Source organism: Leucopleurus acutus (assembly GCF_964270905.1).
Source record: "Leucopleurus acutus genome assembly, chromosome: X".
NCBI classification, from domain to species: Eukaryota; Metazoa; Chordata; class Mammalia; order Artiodactyla; family Delphinidae; genus Leucopleurus; species Leucopleurus acutus.
In genome coordinates this window covers 73,571,348-73,594,868 of record NC_139148.1, presented here as the reverse complement: position 1 = coordinate 73,594,868, position 23,521 = coordinate 73,571,348, and the positions used below count along the sequence as shown (strand labels likewise).

Below are 23,521 nucleotides of genomic sequence, written 5' to 3'. Positions count from 1 at the left end.
CTGCCTATCTCCTAGTTTCTGGTGGCCTCAAGTGTTCCTCAGGTTGTAGGTGCGTAATTTTAATTCTCTAGTGTCACATAGCACCCTCCCTCTGTGTCTTCACCTGGTCTTCCCTCTGTGCATGTTTGTCTCTGTGTCAAATTTCCTCTTTTTATGAGGACACCAGTCATGTTTGATTAGGACCCATCCTGTTGACCTCATTTTAACTTGATTACCTCTGTAAAGACCCTGTTTCCAAATAAGTTCACATTCCGAAGTACTGGGAGTTAGGACTTCAATGAATCTTTTTTTGGGAGGCACAATTCAACCCAAAACAGGCAGTTAAATATTATCAAATGAATTTTGATCACAAAATCATTTTTCTCATATACAACTGAAACATTAAAATATACTAAATTCTCTTTTTTTCATTTTTCTTGGCATGAGAACATGTCTTATTTTTATGAGCATTTATGGGCAGTTGTTACCCAATTCATAGGAACTAATACATCATTACTCATTTGATACCCAATAAAAAGGAAAAAGAGTAAACTCTCAGGATCATAAATATCCAAATCTTTAAGATTCTAGTCTGCTTGGAAAACTGTATATAGTCTGAAGGGTTTAGTAGAGTACATATTAAATACATATTTTCCAAAAGAACTGCAGAATATTTCTGGACATTATGATACCAAATAGAAAAATTTCTCAAAATATTTTAGTTCTTCAAAAGGCATTTTCCTCAAGCTACCAGATTATAACATCTGTCCTTTATCTAACTGGACAGCCAAAACAATGTCTGACACACTTTAAATAGGAAGGAATGTTTGAGACACATCATTTCATGCTGCTTCCAACTTCTTGTTTCAAAGAGAATAAACAGCTTTTCTAAATCTTGGCCCTAGAAGAAAATATTGAATATCCTATACATTATTATTGCTATGCATCTGGAACAATTAAAGAAGAATTCCTTTAATAGAACATTGCTGCTACTTACTGTTAACTAGAATATTTACTTTTACATGTCCACTTTTCTTATTAATGACTTAAATGATTTGGGAGTTTTGGAACTGCCATGGGAGGCTGCCCAAGGTTAAAGGAAACATGCATACAACTGCTTTGACCTAGCTGAGTTTCCTCAGTGACAGAAATACAGTGGGATGAGCTGGATAAAGCCAGAGTCTGGATGAACCTGTTTAATGTCATATGAGACTAATCCAAATGGGACTAGCTCTTAGGAGATGGGACCTGTTCAAAAAAAGAGGTATTTATAGTAGAAGGGTGGTAAAGTGGTGTCAGTTTCAAGATAATTATCCAATTCATATAAATTGTACTCTGTGTATATTTTTCTTGAGCAAAAAAGATAAGATATATGGTAAATCAGAAATGTTTGATCTTTTGTACATTAAAAACTCAGCTTGTGGTATACTTCAAAAGTATGAGAAATGTATGAATATCTTGCTTTGGAACAATAATTTTAGTAGTCAGGTGTGAGGAATGGAAACTGAAAACCTGCTAAGACTTTAGTGGTACCAATGAGTGGTTCAGATGCCAAATAGGCTCAGGAAAACCACAAGACATCCCAGATGGAGAAACTGTCAGCATTCTATTCAACTGATGCGTTAATAAAGAAAGATGATTGAGAAATGGGTTTTGTTTTATTTATTGTCCTTTCAATTTTTTTCCTAATCTGCTTTTTAAGGGACACATTTATTTTTTCAGGAGGAATTCTACTTCAGTAGTGTTCAAGCTCCCCACTGGTGAAAGCGTTCTCTATCACTCTGACTTTATCCTAATCTAGTGTATGAAGGTATTTTGTAACATAAAAGAACAGATGATACATTCACCCCCAAAATTTGTACAAAAGTTACTGATAGTACACAGTCAGGCTTCTAAACTGTAGAGCTCTTACTTAGTGCTAGCATATTTGTAAAGTAGGTCATATTTGAAAAGAGCCTAGAGAAAATAATTTTATGAACTGATTCTATGACCTTTATTATCTATATGTCTACCAAGGCAGTGTCTACTTGTAAAATGTGTTTCTTTATATATATATTTTTTTCTTTCAAAAAATTTTTGTATACATGAAAAGATATTTGTATACATGGTAAAAAATTTCAAAGCATAAAAAGTATAAAAAGGTACAAAAAGAGTGTGAAAAGAGAATTAAAATGTATATAGTGAAAAAACAGCTTCTTTATCTTGATCCTCTTGTCCCTCAGTTCTTCCTCCCAGAGGCAGTTACTCTTAAAATGTTTTTTGCTCTATTAATGCATTTAAAAGCAGCTGTATATATTTGTAAATACACATGTATGTACATTAAAAATATTATACAAAAGGAGCATATTATATTCATCCTTATGCATCTTGCTTTCTTCATTTAATATAGCTTGAAAATTGTTCCATATAAAACTTAAAATTTGAAGTGCCTTACTTTATTAATATAGGTCACCTTTCCAACAGTCAAAAGGAAATAGAGCATTGAATTTATACTTTCAAAGTTAATTGTATGTGCATGAACGTAGCATTATGATTCAAATAGAGTATGTTTTTCTTTGAAAACTGGCTTTCGGGTGCCTGCTTTCAAAGTAGGATAATAACAAAATAATATAGAAAATTCAAGCATACCTGAAATCCCCCAAACTATAACCAGATATCTATTTTTATTCTGTGCTCTACACTTACCAGAAAAAAGCCATGGTAAATAAGCAAGCAGATAGCAAAGATTTAGTTTGAAAAGAAGTTCCAAAATATTTTGAAGACAGTACAAATTCAGTTTAATGTTCTGACAGAACTCTGAGCAAGAAATCGTGAGTTCCAGTCCAAATTTTGCCATTAATTATTTGTGTCATTATAAGTAAATCATCTTACTTCTCTGGACCTCATGGTTATTTTTTTTTCACCTGCAGAATTAATGGGGTGGATGATTATTAAGTTGATGATGATGATGACAATGATAATATATGATAATAATAATAATAAATGTTAATTACCCACCTACTTTGTACTAAGCACTTAACAAACATTAGTTAATTTACTCCTCATAGCAACCCAGTGAGGTACATACTATCTCCACTTTTACACATGAGGAAACTGAAGCTTATAAAGGTTGCATATACAGTTTCTCAAGATCACAGAGTAAGTGGTAGAATCAGAGTTAAAATCCATGTTTTCTGAATCTGAAGGCTTAGTCACTGTTTTCCAATCTTTTTAAATTTATGCTTGATTTTCACAAGCATAAGAACTTCACCTGCCCCCACTGTGTTTCTAATATGCTTCCTGACATTGAAAATCACTACATTATATTATTTTCTAATTTATATCCATCAACATCTTCAGTATTATTTTGTAATTAGATCCTGAAGTGCCTGTTGAATCATCAAAGAAATATTAATATTAATATTCATTATAGTTTTAGTGTTAAGTATAACTGTAATATTAATTTAATCAGAACATGCAATTCTCTAGCCAACTTAGGTAAGTATTTGGATGTTTACAGCCACCTGGTCAAATAAAAATAGAGTTCAATACAATTTTTCGCAATGGAATAATTGGAAAAAATAATATATCACTTATTAAAACTATAAATCCTGGGGCTTGAATTATCTTGTGAAAGAACACATTAAATTTTTTAAAGTGGATTCAGTTGGCTTTTCTTTTATTAGTTATTTTTATTCTGAGTGACTGTTTTTGGCATGTGCATGTATTTTAGGAATGCTATCCTCAGGTTCAGTGCCATCATCACATTGTCTAACAGCCCCAGATCTTCCACTCTCTACACTATCAACAATCCCATTCTAGCCAGCAAATCCAAACCATCACAGGAAGTGATTCAATTTCTACAAACACTGGAATTGAACTGTATCATAGTGACTCAAACCATACACATGAGCAGGTAAGATTAATGAGCTGATTCCTTGTAAAACTGAAATAATCTCTTAAACACTGCTCACACCACTGTATAGGTACCCACATTATTTTTTCATCAAAATATTGAGGAGTTATACCATGAAGATTCATGTTTTATTATGGCATTTTTATATATTTATTTTTTAACATCTTTATTGGAGTATAATTGCTCTACAGTGTAGTGTTAGTTTCTGCTGTATAAAAAGTGAATCAGCTATATGCATACATATATCCCCATATCCCCTCTCTCTTGCGTCTCCCTCCCACCCCTCTAGGTGGTCACAAAGCACTGAGCTGATCTCCCTGTGCCATGCAGCTGCTTCCCACTAGCTATTTATTTTACATTTGGTAGTGCATATATGTCAGTGCTACTCTCTCACTTCGTCCCAGCTTACCCTTCCCCCTCCCCGTGTCCTCAAGTCTATTCTCTACGTCTGTGTCTTTATTCCTGTCTTGCCCCTAGGTTCATCAGAGCCACTTTTTTTTAGATTCCATATATATGTGTTAGCATACGGTATTTGTTTTTCTCTTTCTGACTTACTTCACTCTGTACGACAGACTCTAGGTCCATCCACCTCACTACAAATAACTCAATTTTGTTTCTTTTTATGGCTAATATTCCATTATATATATGTGCCACATCCTCTTTATCCATTCATCTGTTGATAGACACTTAGGTTACTTCCATGTCCTGGCTATTGTAAATAGTGCTGCAATGAACTTGTGGTATATGACTATTTTTGAATTATGGTTTTCTCAGGGTATATGTATTATGGCATTTTTAAAACAAAATTTTCCATCTCTTCTCAGAAGACAAAATAATTCAGGTTTATTAATACATTAAATCTATGAGGGGAGTTAAGAACTGATCAATGAACACTTAATTTCTAGCTGATCCTCAGTTCTAAAATGGGTCCAACAGTTGTGCAACATTAAATATTTTCATGAAGTATGATATTTAAGTGAATAATGAATTGGAAGTGATATTGTCTAAGATGATTATAATGGTCACCATGTGACCATTATTTTTTATGTTTTCTTTGAAAATATGGCATATTAAGTCAGAATAGGCATACATTTTATTATTTGTTACATCAACAAAATAGAAACTAAAACTTACTTGCTAAGAAGAAGTATCTTGGGATGCAATCATCAGTGACTAATTTATGTTCTGAATACTTTAGAATCTTGTAAACCTCTGTTATACATGTGTTAAAGGAAAAAAGATTGTCTTGTTTCTTGGAAAAACTAACAATTATAACTGGAACTGTGGGGAATAATCCACCCTTTGTATTTTTTCATATTCTTTTCTAATAAAGAATAGCTTGCTCAAATTGACCGCTCTCATAGGCAACTCCTACAGAAAGACAAAAGAAAAAGAATAAGAAAAAATAAAGAGGGAGCCTGCCCACATAAGAATATGATTGTTTTATATTAAATATGAATGAGATTATTTCTAAGGACTGAAACTTGAAATATACACTTTGGCCATATTGGTAAAAAAGAAGCACAAAAAATTTAATACCCACGTTTTTCCAATCTAAAAAAGCCTTAAATTATCATGTATGGAAATACTGGTCTTTAGAATTACTCTAAAACATGGTCCAGATGGTGTTGAATTTCTTAAATTAAATGGATTAGTAATAGCCATTAGAAAGACATTTTATTAGGTTAAATAATTTGAAATTGTCATTTTTATAGGTCAAAGTTGATCAAAGAGCAACAGTTTCATACGGTTCAGTCTAATACTTAACTTCATTACGCTTCAGTTTCTTCATCATAAAATAAAGATTCATCATCCATTTCTTACCGGGTTATTGTAAGAATAAATTATGTCATGTATGTTAAGCACTTAACCATTGTTGAGTGCTGATGGTAAGTACTTAAATGGTAATTACTAATTTTTAGTAGTAATTATTATTTGTAAGCATTAAATCTTCATGCCAGGTACTATGAAAAATACAAATGTGGGTAAGACATTGTCACATTTCTCTTAGGTGCTTATTGTCTAATAGGGGAAAGTCGCAAACACATAAAACATTATACAAAGCAAAGTGTTGTCTGTTATAAAAGAGGATCATGCAGTGTGCTTTGGGAACAGAAGAGAGAAGAAATTAATTTCAGCTGGGAGATCTAGGAAAGCTTTGTTGAGGAAGAAGAGATTGTCCTGGGTTTTGAAGAGTGAGCAGAATTTCCAAACGTGGTATTGTGGTGTGTGGCATGGACATCCTAAGAACAGGGAATCACATGAAAAAAGTCATATATTTGGGAAAGTACACTTTGGGTTTCAGGAATAGTGGTTTGGTTTGTATGGCAAGGAAGACATGAGATGAAGAGTACTAGAGTGTAGGGTTAAAATGATACCTTAAGGCCAGATCATGAGGTCCTTCCCACTGCAGGATCTTAGCTCCCCAACCAGGGATTGAACCCAGGCCCTCGTCAGTGAAAGCACAGAGTCCTGACCACTGGACCACCAGGGAATTCCCGAATGTTAAGTTTAAAATTTTGAACTTTATTTGGCAGACAATGGAGAAAGGTTGAAGGTTATTGAGTAGGAAAATATTGATAGGTATGATTTAGGAGGTTAATTCTAGAAGCTTTGCACAAGATAGATTGAAATATTGATTAGTTTTCTTCTCACAATGATCAGATGAAGAAGGTATCATTGTTGCCTTTATTGTTCAAGAGAAGAAAACTGAGGTTCAGAGAAGTTAAGTTACTTGTGAAGGCTTGCATAGCTCTAGCATGTGGTAGAGCCAGGATTCATATATAGGTAGCCTGACTCCAGAGCTTATTGAGAGTTCCCTCTGGAAGTTGAGTCAGTAATGTGGAGAGTCCTTGGTCAATAATGTAAACATGAATAGGACAGTGGATTAATAGTCTGCCACTGGGGAGATATTCATGCTATAACAGAAAGTGGACTAGCTTCAGGGTAGGAAGACCTGGGTTCCAGTTCCAGCTATGTTCCTTCTAAGCTTTGTGTTCTTAATAGATACTAAATCTCTCCGAAATATCCTCATCCATAAATTTTGGTAGTGATGTCTACCTCACAGGGTTGATGTAAAGACTAAATGAAAATATATGTTTGACATGCTTTATAAACTATAAAGCCTACAACATGAAAAAATACCACAGAGAAGAAGTTGCAGAGAGATTATTAAAAGCTAAATATTCCAGTAGTCAAAGTGTAAAACTTAAACTAGGAAAATGACAGTAGGAATGGAGTGAGGGACAATTATCAGAGATGGGAAAAATATCATAGGATTAAGAATCTTGTACAGTGACAATGGTAATGCTATGATATCCTTTCATTAGCTTAGTGCAACTAATAATATATTTGACCAGACCAGATATTGTCTGTTTAGAAAATAGGCAGAGATTGGTAACTAATATATTACTTTCTATTTTATTATTCATCTTTTAGTTTGAGATTCCGACTTAGCTTTGTTAAAGGCTGGAGGCTTTTTGTATACTTTTCTTCTGGTTTTTCAGTATTTTATATGGATAAAGTTGAAGTGCTTCTGAAAAAGGAATAGTGCCCTGGGAAGCTTAGAGCTGGTAATTTCCACCTATGTGGATTACACAGGATTGGATCCATTTCTGGTCAGAGTAGGGATGGGGTAACCCGATTGTGCAGATCCCATGGACAAAGTAGGGCAGAGAATGAGTTGTCTCACCTAGGCTCCTTGGTGTTTACATGTGTCTTCCACATGAGTGGAAGAGTCTCTGAAGAGTAATAGAGCAGATGTCAGTTAGGCTTCTTTAAAACTAAAGGATGACCCATTTTCAGTTTGTGTTTAGAGTTAAATTGTAATTCAGAGGTAGTATAATAAGGTAGAAAGAACACAGACTTTCAATTTAATTATCTGGGTTTATAAAACCTGATTCTACTGAGTTGCATGATCCTAGGTAATTGACTTTAACTGGACTGAGGTAATCGACTTAACTGGACTGCACCTCAATTTCCCCATCTATAAAAGAGGGGGAGAATCACACTTAATGTGCAGTGTATCTACAATGGATTAAATGAGGTAAAATATGTAAAGTATCCAGCTTAGTGCCAAGCACATACTAGGTACACAAATGAATGTTTGATTCTCTGCCTTTTCCTCCCCCAACCCCAGTCCCCAAATCTTTCAAAGCATCAAAATAAAAAATTGGTTTCCATTGTAATGATATTCTTTTTAAGATTTATTTATTATTTATTTCCTTATTTTATTTATTTTTGGCTGCATCTGGTCTTAGTTGAGGCATGTGGGATCGTTCGTTGCGGCACGAAGGCTTCTCTCTAGTTGTGGTGTGTGGGTTTTCTCTTCTCTAGTTGCGGCACACGGGCTCCAGGGTGCATGGGTACTGTAGTTTGCGGCACGCGGGCTCTCTAGTTGAAGCGCAAGAGCTCAGTTGTGGCTCGCGGGCTTTAGTTGCTCCGCATGTGGGATCTTAGTTCCCTGACCAGGGATTGAACCCGCGTCCCCTGCATTGTAAGGCGGATTTTTTTTTACCACAGCACCACCAGGGAAGTCCCTGTAATGATATTTTTAAATGAAACTAAATCACCTTTAAAGTGCTTTCCAAGAAGCAAAAGGCATTAAAATATTTTTGAAAATTAGATGTCCAAAAACCTGGCTCCAAAATATTTCTAATAAAACTAATTTATGTATGTTTTCCATGGTTCTCCTTAGAAAGATCATTATTTTGGTTTCAAATTCGAAACAGCACCAATCACATTTCTTTCCCCGAGGACATTAAGAATAACATGCTGTGATCATTTTCCTGCCATTAGCAAGGAATAGATAATTTCACATATGTTAGTGACAGGGAAAAGCTCAGCTGGACTCGTTTTACAAGTTGTTATACAGGTGGTGTTTATAAGAAAGACTCAAATAATTATATATATTGCATGTACAACTCTTTTGCACTTGGCTTGAGGCTTCCAAGAAAACTTTGAGTCATGGGAAGATGTCAAGGGAAGAGTCCTGCTCACTTGGATAGTGCTATTGCCAATGGAAAATTCTCCAACTTGTGATGCCTTTCTTCTGTCATTTGAAAATTTAATTTTTGTCAACATCAAGACAGCACAGATCTTAGTGTCAGGTGCTTTCTCTGACAAGTATCCAGGAAGCTTGTTACAATGTTTATTTAACATAAGTCGTTCACTAATTATGGAAACTCTGGGCTGCTTAGCTTAATAAACTCAGCATTTCTGCCTGTTCCCTCATTCAGTCACATGTGACTCCAGTCCTTCTCCATCTTTTTTTTTTTTTTCCTTCGGTACGCGGGCCTCTCACTGTTGTGGCCTCTCCCATTGCACAGCACAGGCTCCGGACGCGCAGGCTCAGCGGCCATGGCTCACGGGCCCAGCCGCTCAGCGGCATGTGGGATCCTCCCGGACCAGGGCACGAACCCATGTCCCCTGCATCGGCAGGTGGACTCTCAACCACTGCACCACCAGTGAAGCCCTCTTCTCCATCTTTATTGCCTTCTCCATCCCCATTATTGAAAATGAGTGTCTTTTGTGCAAAACTCTATTCCCTGCTATCCTTTCCCCAAATTTAATTGATATCTGTTTTGGACCCATTTTTTCTCCAACACCACCCTTATCTGTCTCCAGCTACCTCCTGCTCTTGTGCCCTTTTGAACTCTTGTTCTGTGGCAAACAAGAATTGTTATTTATTTACTCTTTTAAAAAGTTTTTATTTTTTTAATCAAAATAATACATATAGATAGCATAAAAGGTCAAATATTATTAAATGGCATAAAACAAACAGCAAGTTCCTGTCCCAACCCTTTCCATGCACGCCTGATGCCCAGAGGAAACCATTTTCTCTTTTGTTTTGTTTTGTTTTATCACAAATAAGATCTTTTATTTGTCACCATTAAAAGTCTGATTTTTAAACAGATTCTTGGACTGGTGGCTCACATCCATTAGCTCTTTCAACTTTAGCACCTGTCTCATCCCCAGCAGCTTCTCCAGAACTACCTTCACCATGTAGCTCCATGAGTTTTCCCAATTCAAACTTGGGCTCTTCAGCATTTTTACTTTTCTAACAAAGACATCATGGAGTGGATAAATAGATTGGCAGGCCTTTTCTATGTCTTTTCCAGTGCTGTCTGGAATCAACTGATTGACCATCTCTTTCAAGTCATTTGTCTGCACCTCTTGGGTCATGATTTCCATCATCTTCTTGAAGATCTGGCAGACCTGCTGATGCTGGGCATAAGAGGTCTTCTGAATCTGATTGTTGCATTTTTTAGTAAAACCCACACAGAATAGACGAAGCAAATAACCATCGGTAGTCTTGACATCAACGTGAGCTTCAGGCATGGTCTGCCATTTTATTACCATGGAGCACATTTTGTCATGGGTAAGATCCATGCCATGGAAATTAGGCAGTTTTTGCCCTGAACATCCTCAGTAATAAGCTTGAATTTTCTAAATGCAACTTCATCATTCTGCAGATCAACAAGGCTCACTTCAAAAACACGACCCTTGAGGCCATCAGATGCGATTTGGGTTCCTTGAGTTCTTGTGATAGTGTTTTCCCAATATTTCTTATATTGAACATAGCTGGTGCTTTCACATCATACCAATCTTTCTTAGAAAATGGGTCAACGACTTTCTTCTTGGCTCCCTTTTTACCCCCTTTTGTAAGGCGCTTGTTCTTGCCGACTGCCATGGTGCTGCTCAGAGAGCCAAAAGGGCGGAAGTTAGAGGCAACAATTTTCAACTCAGCTTTTTTTCTTCTTGTCTTTACTTCCATATAGCTAAATAATATGGGTATACTTATGCTGCTATTTTTTTGATTTATCAACGTTGTATATTATCTGTTGGTAATTCTGGTACATAAGGATTTAGTTCTATTAATCACCCACCTACCTGTTTACATCCCTTTCATCATCTCAGTATAGTTAAATCCCCATATTTTGGGCTAAATCATTATTCAGTGTTTATATTATTATTGCTATGAAAGTATTATTTACTGCTGAACCAATTTGTGTACTATTTTGCTGCTTTTATTAGTATAACTATTATTTGCTGGTGTTAATAATTCCCTAAATGTTTTCATTTGTTTGGTTTTCTATGTATCTATTGCTAATTATTTTCTGAGTACAATTTTTTTTTTTTTCGGTACGCGGGCCTCTCACTGTTGTGGCCTCTCCTGTTGCACAGCACAGGCTCCGGACGCACAGGCTCAGCAGCCATGGCTCACGGACCCAGCCGCTCCACGGCATGTGGGATCTTCCTGGACCGGGGCACGAACCTGTGTCCCCTGAATCGGCAGGCGGACTCTCAACCACTGTGCCACCAGGGAAGCCCTCTCAGTACAATTTTATACAGTCAAGTCTTCTGGTTTTTGTTGATCAACCATTTCCTCTCTTTAAAACCCTGCAATCCATATATACCTCTCCTCTTGGCTCATATTATCACTACTACTGACCTTCTAGTCACTCTCATCATCCTTCAACAGTTTCACTGGCATGCTTACAATCTTCTCCCCACTTTCCCCTGACCCCTGCCCTGGAATCATCTATGAGAACTTCTCCACTCAAATGATAGATCTTTCTCATGCTCTGTCCTCATTGTTCTTCATCACCTTTAATTTCTTCATTTCTACTACATCTTCAGCTCTCATAGACTTTGGCCACTCCTTGAACCTCCACATCACTTGAAACTGTTTCATCTGGAATTCTGAATCTCTCTTTCTCTTATCATCACTTTCTTACTTCATCTCCTACTCCCTAATTCCCATTGAGCCTTGCCCTCAACAAGCTCTCCAGCCCTCAGTTCCAAACCAGGCTGGTGTCCCCTGTCAGCTGATTCAACAATGCTCTTGCTAGAAACCCTTAAAATTGTTGCCTTCCCTGATTAGTCCTCATTTTGCTAATCTCTTACTTTGGATAGACTGCCATCCACTTTCTCTGCACCTAGATTTTGACTTCGTGTGCTAGAGAAAGTTCGCAAACTAGGCCAATTTAGTCTAGTACAGATTATCTCTGTCTTGCTGGATTCCTTCTGTTGCTAGACAGTCCTTTTAGTTAATTCTGATTGACTTGCCACCCCAGTCCTCAGTATATAGTCTTTATTTTTCCCTCTTCACACTCCAGGTCCCATTGCTGTTCTCTTACTTTCTGCAGGTAGCCTTCCCTTCTACCAAGAATGGGCAGTGGAACTCAGATTTTAATGTGTACCAGAATCAGTTGGCTGACCTGCTTAAATATAGATTGCTGGGACTTGATAGTTTGCATTTCCAAGTTCACTCGTTATCCTAATGCTACTTGGTCCAGGGACCACAATTTGAGTTCACTATGCGAACTCCTTCAACACCCTACTTCATTGAAAAATTTCTCTGTACTTTCAGTGAACTTTTGATTCTTCTGATCTTTGAGAATTAATAATCTAACCTTGTCTTCAAGGTGACTCCATTAGCAACCCTACCAATCTACTGACTTATGATCTCAATCATTTTTGTTCCCTTCACTTGCAAAATCCCTGAAGGAGGAAGGCATACTCACTGCTGCCATTTCCTCATTACCCACAGATTCCTTAACACCTTGAAAACCAGTTTCTAGTTTCAACATTCTTCTGAAACTGCTTTTATTGACCTCTAAGTTGCAAATTCCACTTCCTTTTTTGCTTCATTTTCATCTTATTCCAGTTCGAATAAGATGGAATAGTTGATAATGTTGATCCATTGTATTCTTGATATTTTTTCTTTCCATTATACTGTACTGCTGCTTCTAATTCTTCTCAGGCTCCTCTTCCTTCTTTCATCAGATCTTCCCCAAAGACACATCCCCTTGGCCTTCTTCTCCTTTCTCTACCCCTTCTGCTTTGACTATATGGTGTAAAAGCTTGACTTCTATTACCTTTACATATCACCTTTACATGGACAACTCCCCAAACTTCCCTCCGAAGTTCTAATCTATAATTTTTTGTGTGTGTGTGGGACGCGGGCCTCTCACCACTGTGGCCCCTCCTGCCAAGGAGCACAGGCTCTGGATACGCAGGCCCAGCGGCCATGGCTCACGGGCCCAGCCGCTCCGCGGCTTGCGGGATCCTCCCGGACCAGAGCACGAACCCGCGTCCCCTGCATCGGCAGGAGGACTCCCAACCACTATGCCACCAGGGAAGCCCTAATCCATAATTTTTAATGGACTAGTTGATGTCTCTACTTGGCTGTCCCACAGTCACCTCCAACTGACCATATACCAGCTTTTCATTCTATGCCCTCCATTTCTATTAATGATATCTTCAGTGCACTAATCACCAGACTTAAAATTTAGCATTATTGGGCTTCCCTGGTGGCGCGGTGGTTGACAGTCCGCCTGCCGATGCAGGGGACGCGGGTTCGTACCCCGGTCCGGGAGGATCCCACATGCCACGGAGCAGCTGGGCCCGTGAGCCATGGCCGCTGAGCCTGCACGTCCAGAGCCTGTGCTCCGCAACTGGAGAGGCCACAACAGTGAGAGGCCCGCGGACCGCCAAAAAAAGAAAAAATTAGCATTATTTTTTTTAGATTATTTATTTATTTATTTTATTATTATTATTTTTGCTGCATCAGGTCTTAGTTGTGGCACGCAGGATCTTTGTTGAGGTGCGTGGGATCTTTCATTGTGGCATGTGGGCTCTTTGTTGTTGTGCACAGGCCTCTCTCTAGTTGTGGCAGCGGTTTTTCTCTTCTCTAGTTGTGATTTGCAGGCTCCAGGACGCATGGCCTCTGTAGTTGTGGCGCCCAGGTTCCAGAGTGCATAGGCTCTGTAGTTTGCAGCACGCAGGCTCTAGTTGAGGTGCGTGAGCTCAGTAGTTGCGGCATGCGGGCACGTTTTGGCATGTTGCCCCGCGGCATGTGGAATCTTAGTTCCTTGACGAGGGATTGAACCCACATCCTCTGCATTGGAAGGCAGATTCTTTACCACTGGACCACCAGGGAAGTCCCTTAGGATTATTTTTTACTTTCCCTCTCATTTGCCACCTCACACCTAATCAGTTGTCATAGTCTGAAGAATCTTCCTACATAAAACCACTCTCATATAGCTGAAAGTTGGCTTTCCTTCCTATAACTCTTTTACCATTTTTGTTGTTGTCATCATAGCTAAGGTTTATTACAGTAATATAGCCAGTGGGGGGCTGACCCCTGGGGAGGAGACACCCACTCCACAGGAGCCAGCAGTTGCTTTGGGGGCCCTCCCTGGCTGTGGGGAGGGTGCACCACACTCACAGGAAACGGAGAGCAGAGGAAGGGCCTGTGGTTGCCTTTGCCCAGCAGCCCTGCTGCTCTACAGGGACTAATGTAGTACATAGAGCACATTTAAAATGGGGCCAGCATGGGAGATAAAACCATTATCCACCCTGTGATAACTAGTTACAAAAGTCACCCCTGGGTCAGACTGCTCAGGGAAGGCAGCACGTCGTGCGCAGAATCGAGCCATGATGAACGAGGGTGTCCAGAGGCTCGACTTGCCTCCTGGGCGCGGTCTGGGGTCAGGGTGACTGTGCCGGACACCGGCCGCTGCCAGTCCCCCTGGGTCCGCAGGCCAGTCCTTGGCCCCTCAGGCAGGCACTGGGTCAGCAGTCAGGGGTGGGTGGCCAGGCTTTCTCGAGGTCAACCTGCATGGCCTGCGGGAGCCACTCGCAGTACTCGGCCAGCAGGTATTTAGGGTTTTTTCTCCAAGCAGCCAGCAAGGCGTCTCACAGTTGGCTTTCTCAGCAACAAGGGCTCTCAGGAGACTGCCCTGGGCTGCAGTCTAACCCACGTCTTCAGCATCGTGCTGAGGCTAGACAACAAACAGCCCTTGTAGGAGGCCAGCTTGTGGAAGACCTGGGGAGACACCACAGGACGGGGAGAAGGCTCCGGGGCTCACATCCCGCCCATAGAAATATGGAACGCTTCATTAATTTGTGTGTCATCCTTGCGCAGGGGCCATGCTAATATTCTGTGTATCTTTCCGATTTTAGTGTATGTGCTGCCGAAGAGAAGAGAGCACTCTTTTACCATTTGATCTGTGCTTCTCTTCATATCTCTTATGAACTGGGCAATCTATCATATAAAGTTATTTAGATACATATCTTAGCTCTTCTAAAAGACCATAAGGTCCTTGAGAGAGGAGGAGACAGTATCTTATGTCTTTTCCCCCAGTAGTGCTTAAAACTGTACCATAAGGCAGTACTTAGTAAGTTCTCAGTAAATGTGTGCTGAATGAATGAAAGCATCATGCCACTGAGACCTTTTAAATCCTGCATGTGGCTTGGGGGTATAGATTTTAGCCTTTGTGTTAAGAAAAAATGTTAGAATGTAAGATAAATTATCAATACACTGAAAGAGCTACTACATATGTGCAGTGAGTTCCTCCATTGGCTTTACTTACATAATAAAGAACGGGTTCCATTCCTTGAATAAATTACATACTAAGGAATGGCAGAATAGAGAAATGGCAGAGAGGTGGAGAAGAGACAAAAGTAGCAACAAAGATGTTTCCAAGAAGTTATGCATTAAAAAATACATATTCATTTAAAATTAATTTCATTGGGATATATCTCCTGCTTCATTACAAAAAGTATTTAGAGTGGCTTAAAAGAACAAATAAGATGTAATAGAACAGAAAAAGAAATGTCAAGGACAGTGTAAATATAATGGGGCAATAACACCAGAAGGAAAATAGAGTACACAGAAATGCAGGCCACAGAGTTCCATGTCATTAGTAAAAATGGGCTAAAAACTTGGCTCTGAGATTTCTGGAAGCCACAAGAGGGAAAAACATGATTAGTGGCAAAATTCCCATTGTTCATGAGAAAAAGCTTCATAAGTTTTCAGTAGTCACGTGTGTTATAGGAAAATATATTTTATTTTCCAGTCAGAGAGAATAATTTAAGCAGTTACAAATTAGTCACCTGGATTCATTATAAAATGACAATCCAAACCATCTACTTATTTTTAGTTGTTAGAGGAGTGGAAGAATCATCTTGTTTTATAATAACATGTCAAAAGCTATACATATACACTAAAAAGGGAGCAAGGACAGCATTGACTAGGTTTCGGATAAAGTCAATTTCAGCTGCTTTTTTTAAAAAAATTATTTATTTATTTATTTATGGCTGCATTGGGTCTTCGTTGCTGCACACGGGCTTTTCTCTAGTAGCAGTGAGCAGGGGCTACTCTTCGTTGCGGAGTGCAGGCTTCTCATTCCGGTGGCTCCTCTTGTTGTGGAGCATGGGCTCTAGGCACATGGGCTTCAGTAGTTGTGGCACGTGGGCTCAGTAGTTGTGGCGCCCAGGCTTAGTTGCTCCAGGCATGAGGGATCTTCCCGGACCAGGGCTCGAACCTGTGTCTTCTGCATTGGCAAGCAGATTCCTAACCACTGTACTACCAGGGAAGCCCTTCAGTTGCCTTGTTAAAGCACCTCTTCCAATTAGTGCTTTTCCATCTATTATAGTTAACATTTAGCCCAAATTGCATCCTTTATGACAACTTCCTCATGCAACAAATGTTTACTGAGGATCTACTATACTCAGACTCTATGGTATGTGCTGGAATTAAAGAAATGTATAAAAAGAGTGTCTCTACTCTCCAGTAGCTGAGAGTCATGTAGAAAATTTATAACCATCTTCCACTCCTATCATTATTCAAATAACCAATTGTCCATATGTGTTAAGTTAAATAAAACCATTATTTATATGATGGTTTTTACATGACAGTTTAATAATTTACCTGCCCCCCTCCAAAGTAATACCTCCAGCAACTTTATAAAATAAGTACTAAATTACCTGCATTTTACAGTTGAGCAACCCGAGGTTCAGAGAGGTTAAGCAGTACATACACTTAGGCCACAACTAGGAAGTGGGCGCTCCACTTTTGGCTCCAATTTCCATTCTTTCTTCATTGCAACACTTTTCTGCCTAGAGTTACTCACAGGAAATTAAATTAGGTCTTTATTTCAAGTACAGGACTGTTGTTATGAGTCAAGTCTTCATTTTAGAATTATAATTATTGTACAGTACATTCAATTCAGTGACAACATTTATTGAAAATCTTCTGTGTACCAGGTACTGTATAGTGCAACATTTCTTTACTAAAATATCTATGGAGATTAAAATACCACTGAGGATTTTCAGAACCTAAAATTCTGATACTTTTTCTCCTAGGATTTCTTCTTGTGGTACAAAATAGGAAGAGACCAATTATTGCTTTTTTTTACCTTGTTAGCTAAATGACATTGTACATAAAATGCATTTCATTTCATGGGGATTAATGCCAACTGGATTAACTATGGTTTCAATCTATCTGACAGCTATTAAACGTCCCAAATCAAAGCAAAATTAATGAAGCAGTAACCTTATTTATCTACAAGTGTCACCATATAAGGTTTGCAGGATAATAATCCTATTCTCCTATTATTAGGATATTATATTATATATATTATATAATATATATTATAATATAATATATATTATATTAATAATAATCCTATTATTAGGATTATTATTAATCCTATTATCCTATCCTATTATTACAACCTATACGTTGTAAACTTTCCTTAATAGTGATGTTTTCTGTTGTCATGTAGCAAAAAGTTACTACCCAGGAGGGTCTAAGCACAGAAGACCTTATTAGTTAACATGTCCATGACCTTTTAGAGGGTTAGGCATTTATGTATAATTGCTTTTATATAATATGGCATTTTAAGCACTTTTGAATCCACTAAGCAACCATTCTAAATAGGTGAAAAATGCATACATAAGCCAGTTACCTAGTGGGGATAAATTTAATTAAGCCAGTACCCTCTACTACGAGATTACTACTAGATTGTGATTTGTGCCTTCATCACAGGCTATCCCTAGTCCTGAACAGTATTCTCAAAAATGTGTGTCACTAAGCTTGAAGGGGGCCAGGGAAGAAAATATAGATAGCTCAGCTGAAATCTGCAACTATTGTGTGTCTACTATCGGTAGGACTCTATAATCACTACCACTGAACTTTGTAAATATGGTTGGTCAAAAGTATCATCTTTGAATATCAAAGTTTATATAATGTAGATACTAACAAAAGAAATTCCACACCTGGAATCTCATAGACCACAAATAAGAAACAAAACTCCAGACTAGAAACAGGACAAGAACTTCCAAGGCAGTAGTGAGGTGAAGCCCATGGTTTTCCTTTACAAGGTACTTCCTTTCTATAGATTTTCTGAAAAATGACTGCTGATTTGCCTCTGGTTTCACACTTAAACATTGTTGCTTGCCTTGGGTTTGTGGCAGTAATTCTAATCAGAGGCTTTTACTAGCAATCAGACGCAAGGAGTTGGACTGCTTAGCCATTATTATGGTCAAATAGTGATCTGATTAAAGGTATTTGATTGATGCATGCTGAAGAATCTTTAATAATTTTTGTAATTTTTTGAGAAATATCACATTTTGTGTATCTTGGAACAACTATTCTTCAGCACAGTTTGTATTCCTGCCCTATTTTTATGTGAAAGCTAAAGCTATTATCTTAGATTGACATTCAAGATAGCTCTCATTCATCAGGCAGAAATGCTGATGTGAGGTAATTTTATTTCAAGTATCCTATCAACTCAATATTGTCACAGAGAGAAAACCTCCATCCATTAGAGCTACCATTCTGACTGAAAACATTCATGTTTCCTTGGGAGGCTCCCTGTCTTGGCTTTTTCAAGTCAACAAGAACATGGTTTTGAGCCAGCTCTAAAAGAAATGTCAAAGCACACCTACAAACAGTTCCAATAAAACTAAAATCTACCGACCTGTGATTTAGTAATGAAAATATTGCTAACTGGCACGTCATAGTTTATGGTTAGGAAATTTCATTTTATTATTGAGTGTAGTCCTGTCAAAGACTTAACAGCAGAAGAGAATCTGATTTCTGTCTGTCCTCTCCCCTCCACACTTTTGAACCCAAGTGGGTTTTGGTTTTTACTGTGTTACTCAAATGTTACTGTAACTTGTGGACTGTATACAACTAAGGAGGAATATATATACAAAGGAGTGAAATTTTGTTTCTTGCTATTCTACCTTGATGGCTGTTTGGTCAAAAGAACCCATTCTTCAATTTTAATGCTCTCACCTTTTCTCTAACTGATTAAAATTTATTAACTGAATTTCAGCCATATTTTGCATGGTTTCACAATAAGAAAATCAAACTCTTGACTGTTTCAACTCCTAGCCCAGCTAACCTCCAAAATAATGCAGTTAGGGGCAGTGTAATTCTTAAGTTGCTGAGAAAACAAACACAAGAGGTCTTCTGGGAGGCAATATTGTGTAGTGGTTACAAGAGAACATTACCTCATTTAATCTTTATGTCAAGTTCATAGCACAATGGCTGGCACATAGTAAGAGCTAAATAAATATTAGTTATTGTTATCATTTCTCAAAATAAAATCACCTCCCTTTGGTAACTATTTTTTTTCCTTTGGTAACTTTTAACACCTCTTTTTATCTATGAACACAGACACGAGGCTGATGCAAATCGTTCCCCGTCCTGGACTCTGTGACTCTTTATTTGGGTGCCACACTGAAATCACAAGAGCAAGAGTTTTAGTAATGGCACAAATTACTAATGTGGGCAAAGAATTGTATACCCAACATGTTAACTAGTGTACAGTGCAATGACAGGAGAATATTTGTGCAAAAATAAAAAAAGGAATAAATACTTTAAGATAATTTGAAACTATAAAATTACTCTGTCAAATTAAACTGGAAGGAAAAAAAAACTCCATGGTTTTCACAGCATTATGAGGGCATTATAATTGGCTAAGAGAGAAAAATAGGCAAAATACTAAGTGTATCAAATTACTTGTGTGCAGATTCTAACAGGGAGCTCAGTACTTGAATGTCCTTGGCTAAAGAAATGCCCTTTTCTACTTGGGAAAGTTAATGGTTTTGGAAGGAACACATATAGAGAGGTGAGGCAGGAAGGCGTTATCTACCTGGCTAGCTATAGCAATGAGATAACCTGAGGATCAGTGGAATGACACTGACAGATGGATAAGCCATGTGATGATAATGAGCAACTCAGAGATTTTGATTTACTTGTTTTACTTTTCATTTAAGCATCTATATTCAAGAATTTTTATGTAAATTATTCAAGGTTTGCATTCATTAGATCACTTAGGCTTGAGTGAAATGAAACTGAAAATGCCATTACAATGTTGCTTTTCCTTTAAATTCCTCCCATATTGAAAAATGTATACATCAGCTACAAAGAAAATTTAGTGGCTTCATTTATGTGATGACTTTGTGATGAGTTACTTGTATTAATAGGTTATTTCACTTTTTTCATTTCACAGCAAAATATCTGTGAACTTAATATTGTTTATAATTGTGATTGATATTTTCTTCAGGTGATAATTCAGGATGATGGCCCTGAAAAATTGGACCCCAAGTATTTTGGAGAGTTGCTTGCTGATCTATGCCGTAAAAATACAAATCTATATCACTGCTTATTAGAACATTTGCAGAGAATTGGAGGAAGGTACTGTAAATATATCATTTGCTTGGCGCTGTAGCTTTCAAACATTTTACAATACCCTGGTATTTTTTAATAGACTTTATTTTTTAGAGCAATTTTAGGTTTACAGCAAAACTTGAGTACTTTTAATGGGGAAACAGGCAACTGTATGAGCAGATCTGAGGAAATATCTCATTTTAAGAGTTAATGTACTTAATGAAAATCATTGAAGATATCTTACCAGCTATTTTGGGGTCAGTAAAGAATTATGTGGATCTTCTTTTCTAACGTACTTTGATGAAAAATGCAACCACTTAGACAAGGAGCTCCAAAAATGTGTGGCATACGATGACTTGTTTTAAGATATTACACTGATGATATAAGATACAGTCCCATTGCCAACACACTACTGTTTATCTTCCATTGATGTGTGCTCAACATATGAAGACCAGAGTTTAATATACATTTAGGGTTGTGTATTATTATAAATGTCATATATTATTTTAATATTATATATTACATATAATGTATGAAATATAAATTATACAAATATCTATTTATAAGTTAATGTAAATATGTATATTATACAATAATATTATATAATAATATATAATACTTATTTAAATATATAAACATAAACAATTTATCAACTATTCATGTGTAGATGAGAGCACATTATGTCATGAAATGAATTTCATAAGCTATACTCCAAAAGTTGCCTTCTACTACATAGTCACATCATATATGTGGTCATCTGTCAGGCAAAATTTAGGAAAGCTCCATAAACTCAGAAAAATCTGGAGGTTAAAGGAAAGTCAGTATAAACTTCACCAACTAGATTCTTCTACTTCTCAGAGATCTTTAATCTCTTCTCTCTTTTCTCTCTGCTTATTACAATTCTGTTTATTAGCTCCCTCCTCCCCAACTTTTCTTGCTTTCTTATTCATGATTGCAACCATTCTCTTAGCATCACCCTCAACTGCCTTGCCTCTTTATCATATTGTCCCTGCCACTTAGCAAAATCCCAACTCTGGATCAGTCTAGCTCTCTGCTTTATCTATTGTTTTCTTTTTTTCCTCTATCCAGTACTCACTGCCCACTACCCCTAGAATTCAGACACTACCCCCCGAGGGCTGTTTCATTTACCCTGGTTTCCTTGGTGCCTAGTGTGGTGACTGATTTAGTGTGGTGCTTAATAAATATTTGTTGAATGAATGAATGAATGCCTTCTTTATGCTACATCCATGCAGTTGAGCACAGAGAAAAGCGCATGGTAATTATTAACGCATGGTTTCCATCTTCAGCTAGGCCTTCATCAGTGTTTTATACTAATCAATATCCTCTCCCCTTATCCAAACAACTATTTCACACATTCATTCATTTGCATAATGTCACTACCTTAAAATCTTTCCCCTCATTCTGAGTACTCTATTATGTATTGAGTGTCCACTATTGTGCCAGACACTGTGCTAAGTGCTTTTTGAATATTATCTAATTTGTACAGTAACCATAGAAAGTTTCAAATGGACACCCAAAGAGAATAAGTTATTAAGATCACATAGCTACTAAGTGCTTGAGATGGATTCAAACAGTTTTGAGTACTCTTATACCTATAAGCCATGACTCAGCTTTTCTGCAAAGCCTTCTCTAGATACTGTTTTGTCTAGATGTTCCTCTTCTGTGCATTAATCATGTCTTGTGAATATTTCTGTTAAAGTATCACATGGTAAAATCAAGAGCATATAGAGACATATATTCTTAAGTACCCTGATTGTAGATGCAGGGTTCATACCCTGGGTTCATGTCCCAGTTTTTGTTACATACTAGATGTGTAATATCAGGCAACCTGTTTAACCTCTCTGTACCTCAGTTTCTTCATCTGTGAAATAGGGATTATAATAATACTTATTTCATAGATTTGTTATAAGCAATAAATGATTTATTTAAGACATGTACTTACAAGCAGCAGGAGCATCATGTGAAATGCAGGTCTGGAAACAGACCTGTAGAATCAAAAACTCTGGGGTAAGGCCAAGCAGCAAGCCCTCTGGAGGATTCTGATACATGTTAAAGTATGAGAACCACTGACCTAAGGCCACAAAAGTGGCAAATCTGGGACTAGAACCTATGGGAGAACCTTTTTACCTTAGGCAAATCACTTAACCTTTCATACTAGATATGTGTCTCTAAATTATTTAACATATTGCAGACACATTAAAGAAATTATCAATTTTTGAATCATCAAATTTGAAAACGTTGGAGGACTTAGACCAATTTTACATTGCTCAAATTTTGCCTTAGATCACTTATGTTTGTGTCACGTACAGGACAAGATAATATTTGTGTTTGGATTGCTGAAATCCAGTTCAGAGCACATGGCCTTGACAAAGTCGCTACTCAATAAAGGTTTATAGAATGAGAGTTAAATATATTCCAAATGTATTAGTCTCATACTAATTAGAAGTAGACAAAGTAATTGAGCAAGGGAAGTTAAATTGTTTTATAATGACCAACCAGGTAGAGATGTAATCTGGGGTTTTGAAATAACTCCCTGTCATTGAGGGTTTTGATAAATGTATATGGGTGACCTAAATGTGTAATTAAGCACTGAAAAACATTGAGTTTAATTTCTAGAGTAGCTAAAAATACTAAAAAGAAAATAGAAAGCTGGGGTCTCCACATTAGTAAACACTCCAGAGTGGAGAGGGTCTCATAAAATTTTGGTGCTTAAGAGTTTTTGTTTGTCAGAAGGTTGTCAGTTTCTTTCTCTTCATTCCACCCGCCTTTTATTTCTTCTTTTGTTTTTTTCCTTATTACATTCCTTCCTTCCTAGGAGGTGAGATGACATAGTGAGTGCCTCTCTTTTTTTTTTTCTGCCCACTGTAATTATAGTCACCATCACCTTGTACTGAATGGAGATATAATCCACAATGGTCTTTCCACCTCCCGCCTCTGCTCTCTTTGTTTCCACTCTCTCTCTCTCTCCCACCCCTTTGTCTCCACTTTTCTTCTCTTTCTAAATTGCAATTCAGCAATAAGTAGACTGGAAGGTCAGAATTAAGAAAGGTTGTCTTATGAAACCATTTTGGTTACATTTGTAAATTCCAGTATTAAGTGCTGTTGATTGCTCCTTGTTTGTTTCTTTGTTTTGTTTTCTTATTTGTAGAAAG

General features: G+C 37.4%; 1 protein-coding gene, 1 long non-coding RNA gene and 1 pseudogene across 3 annotated transcripts in view; 1 reads left to right on the top strand and 2 right to left on the bottom strand.

The window, feature by feature from the left end:
• Positions 1-23,521, bottom strand: part of LOC309977891 — a 1,160,683-nt gene that overhangs the window by 110,635 nt on the left and 1,026,527 nt on the right. The window lies entirely within an intron of this gene.
• Positions 1-23,521, top strand: part of POF1B (POF1B actin binding protein) — a gene marked incomplete at both ends in the record, with an annotated part of 99,815 nt that overhangs the window by 38,619 nt on the left and 37,675 nt on the right. Inside the window, 3 exon segments of the mRNA XM_082864384.1 lie at positions 3,692-3,730; positions 3,734-3,874; positions 20,245-20,375. Of these exon segments, the coding sequence (XP_082720510.1) occupies positions 3,692-3,730; positions 3,734-3,874; positions 20,245-20,375 (311 nt within the window).
• Positions 9,780-10,583, bottom strand: LOC309977888 (small ribosomal subunit protein eS1-like; annotated as a pseudogene). Its single transcript has one exon. The product of its transcript is annotated as a small ribosomal subunit protein eS1-like (transcript).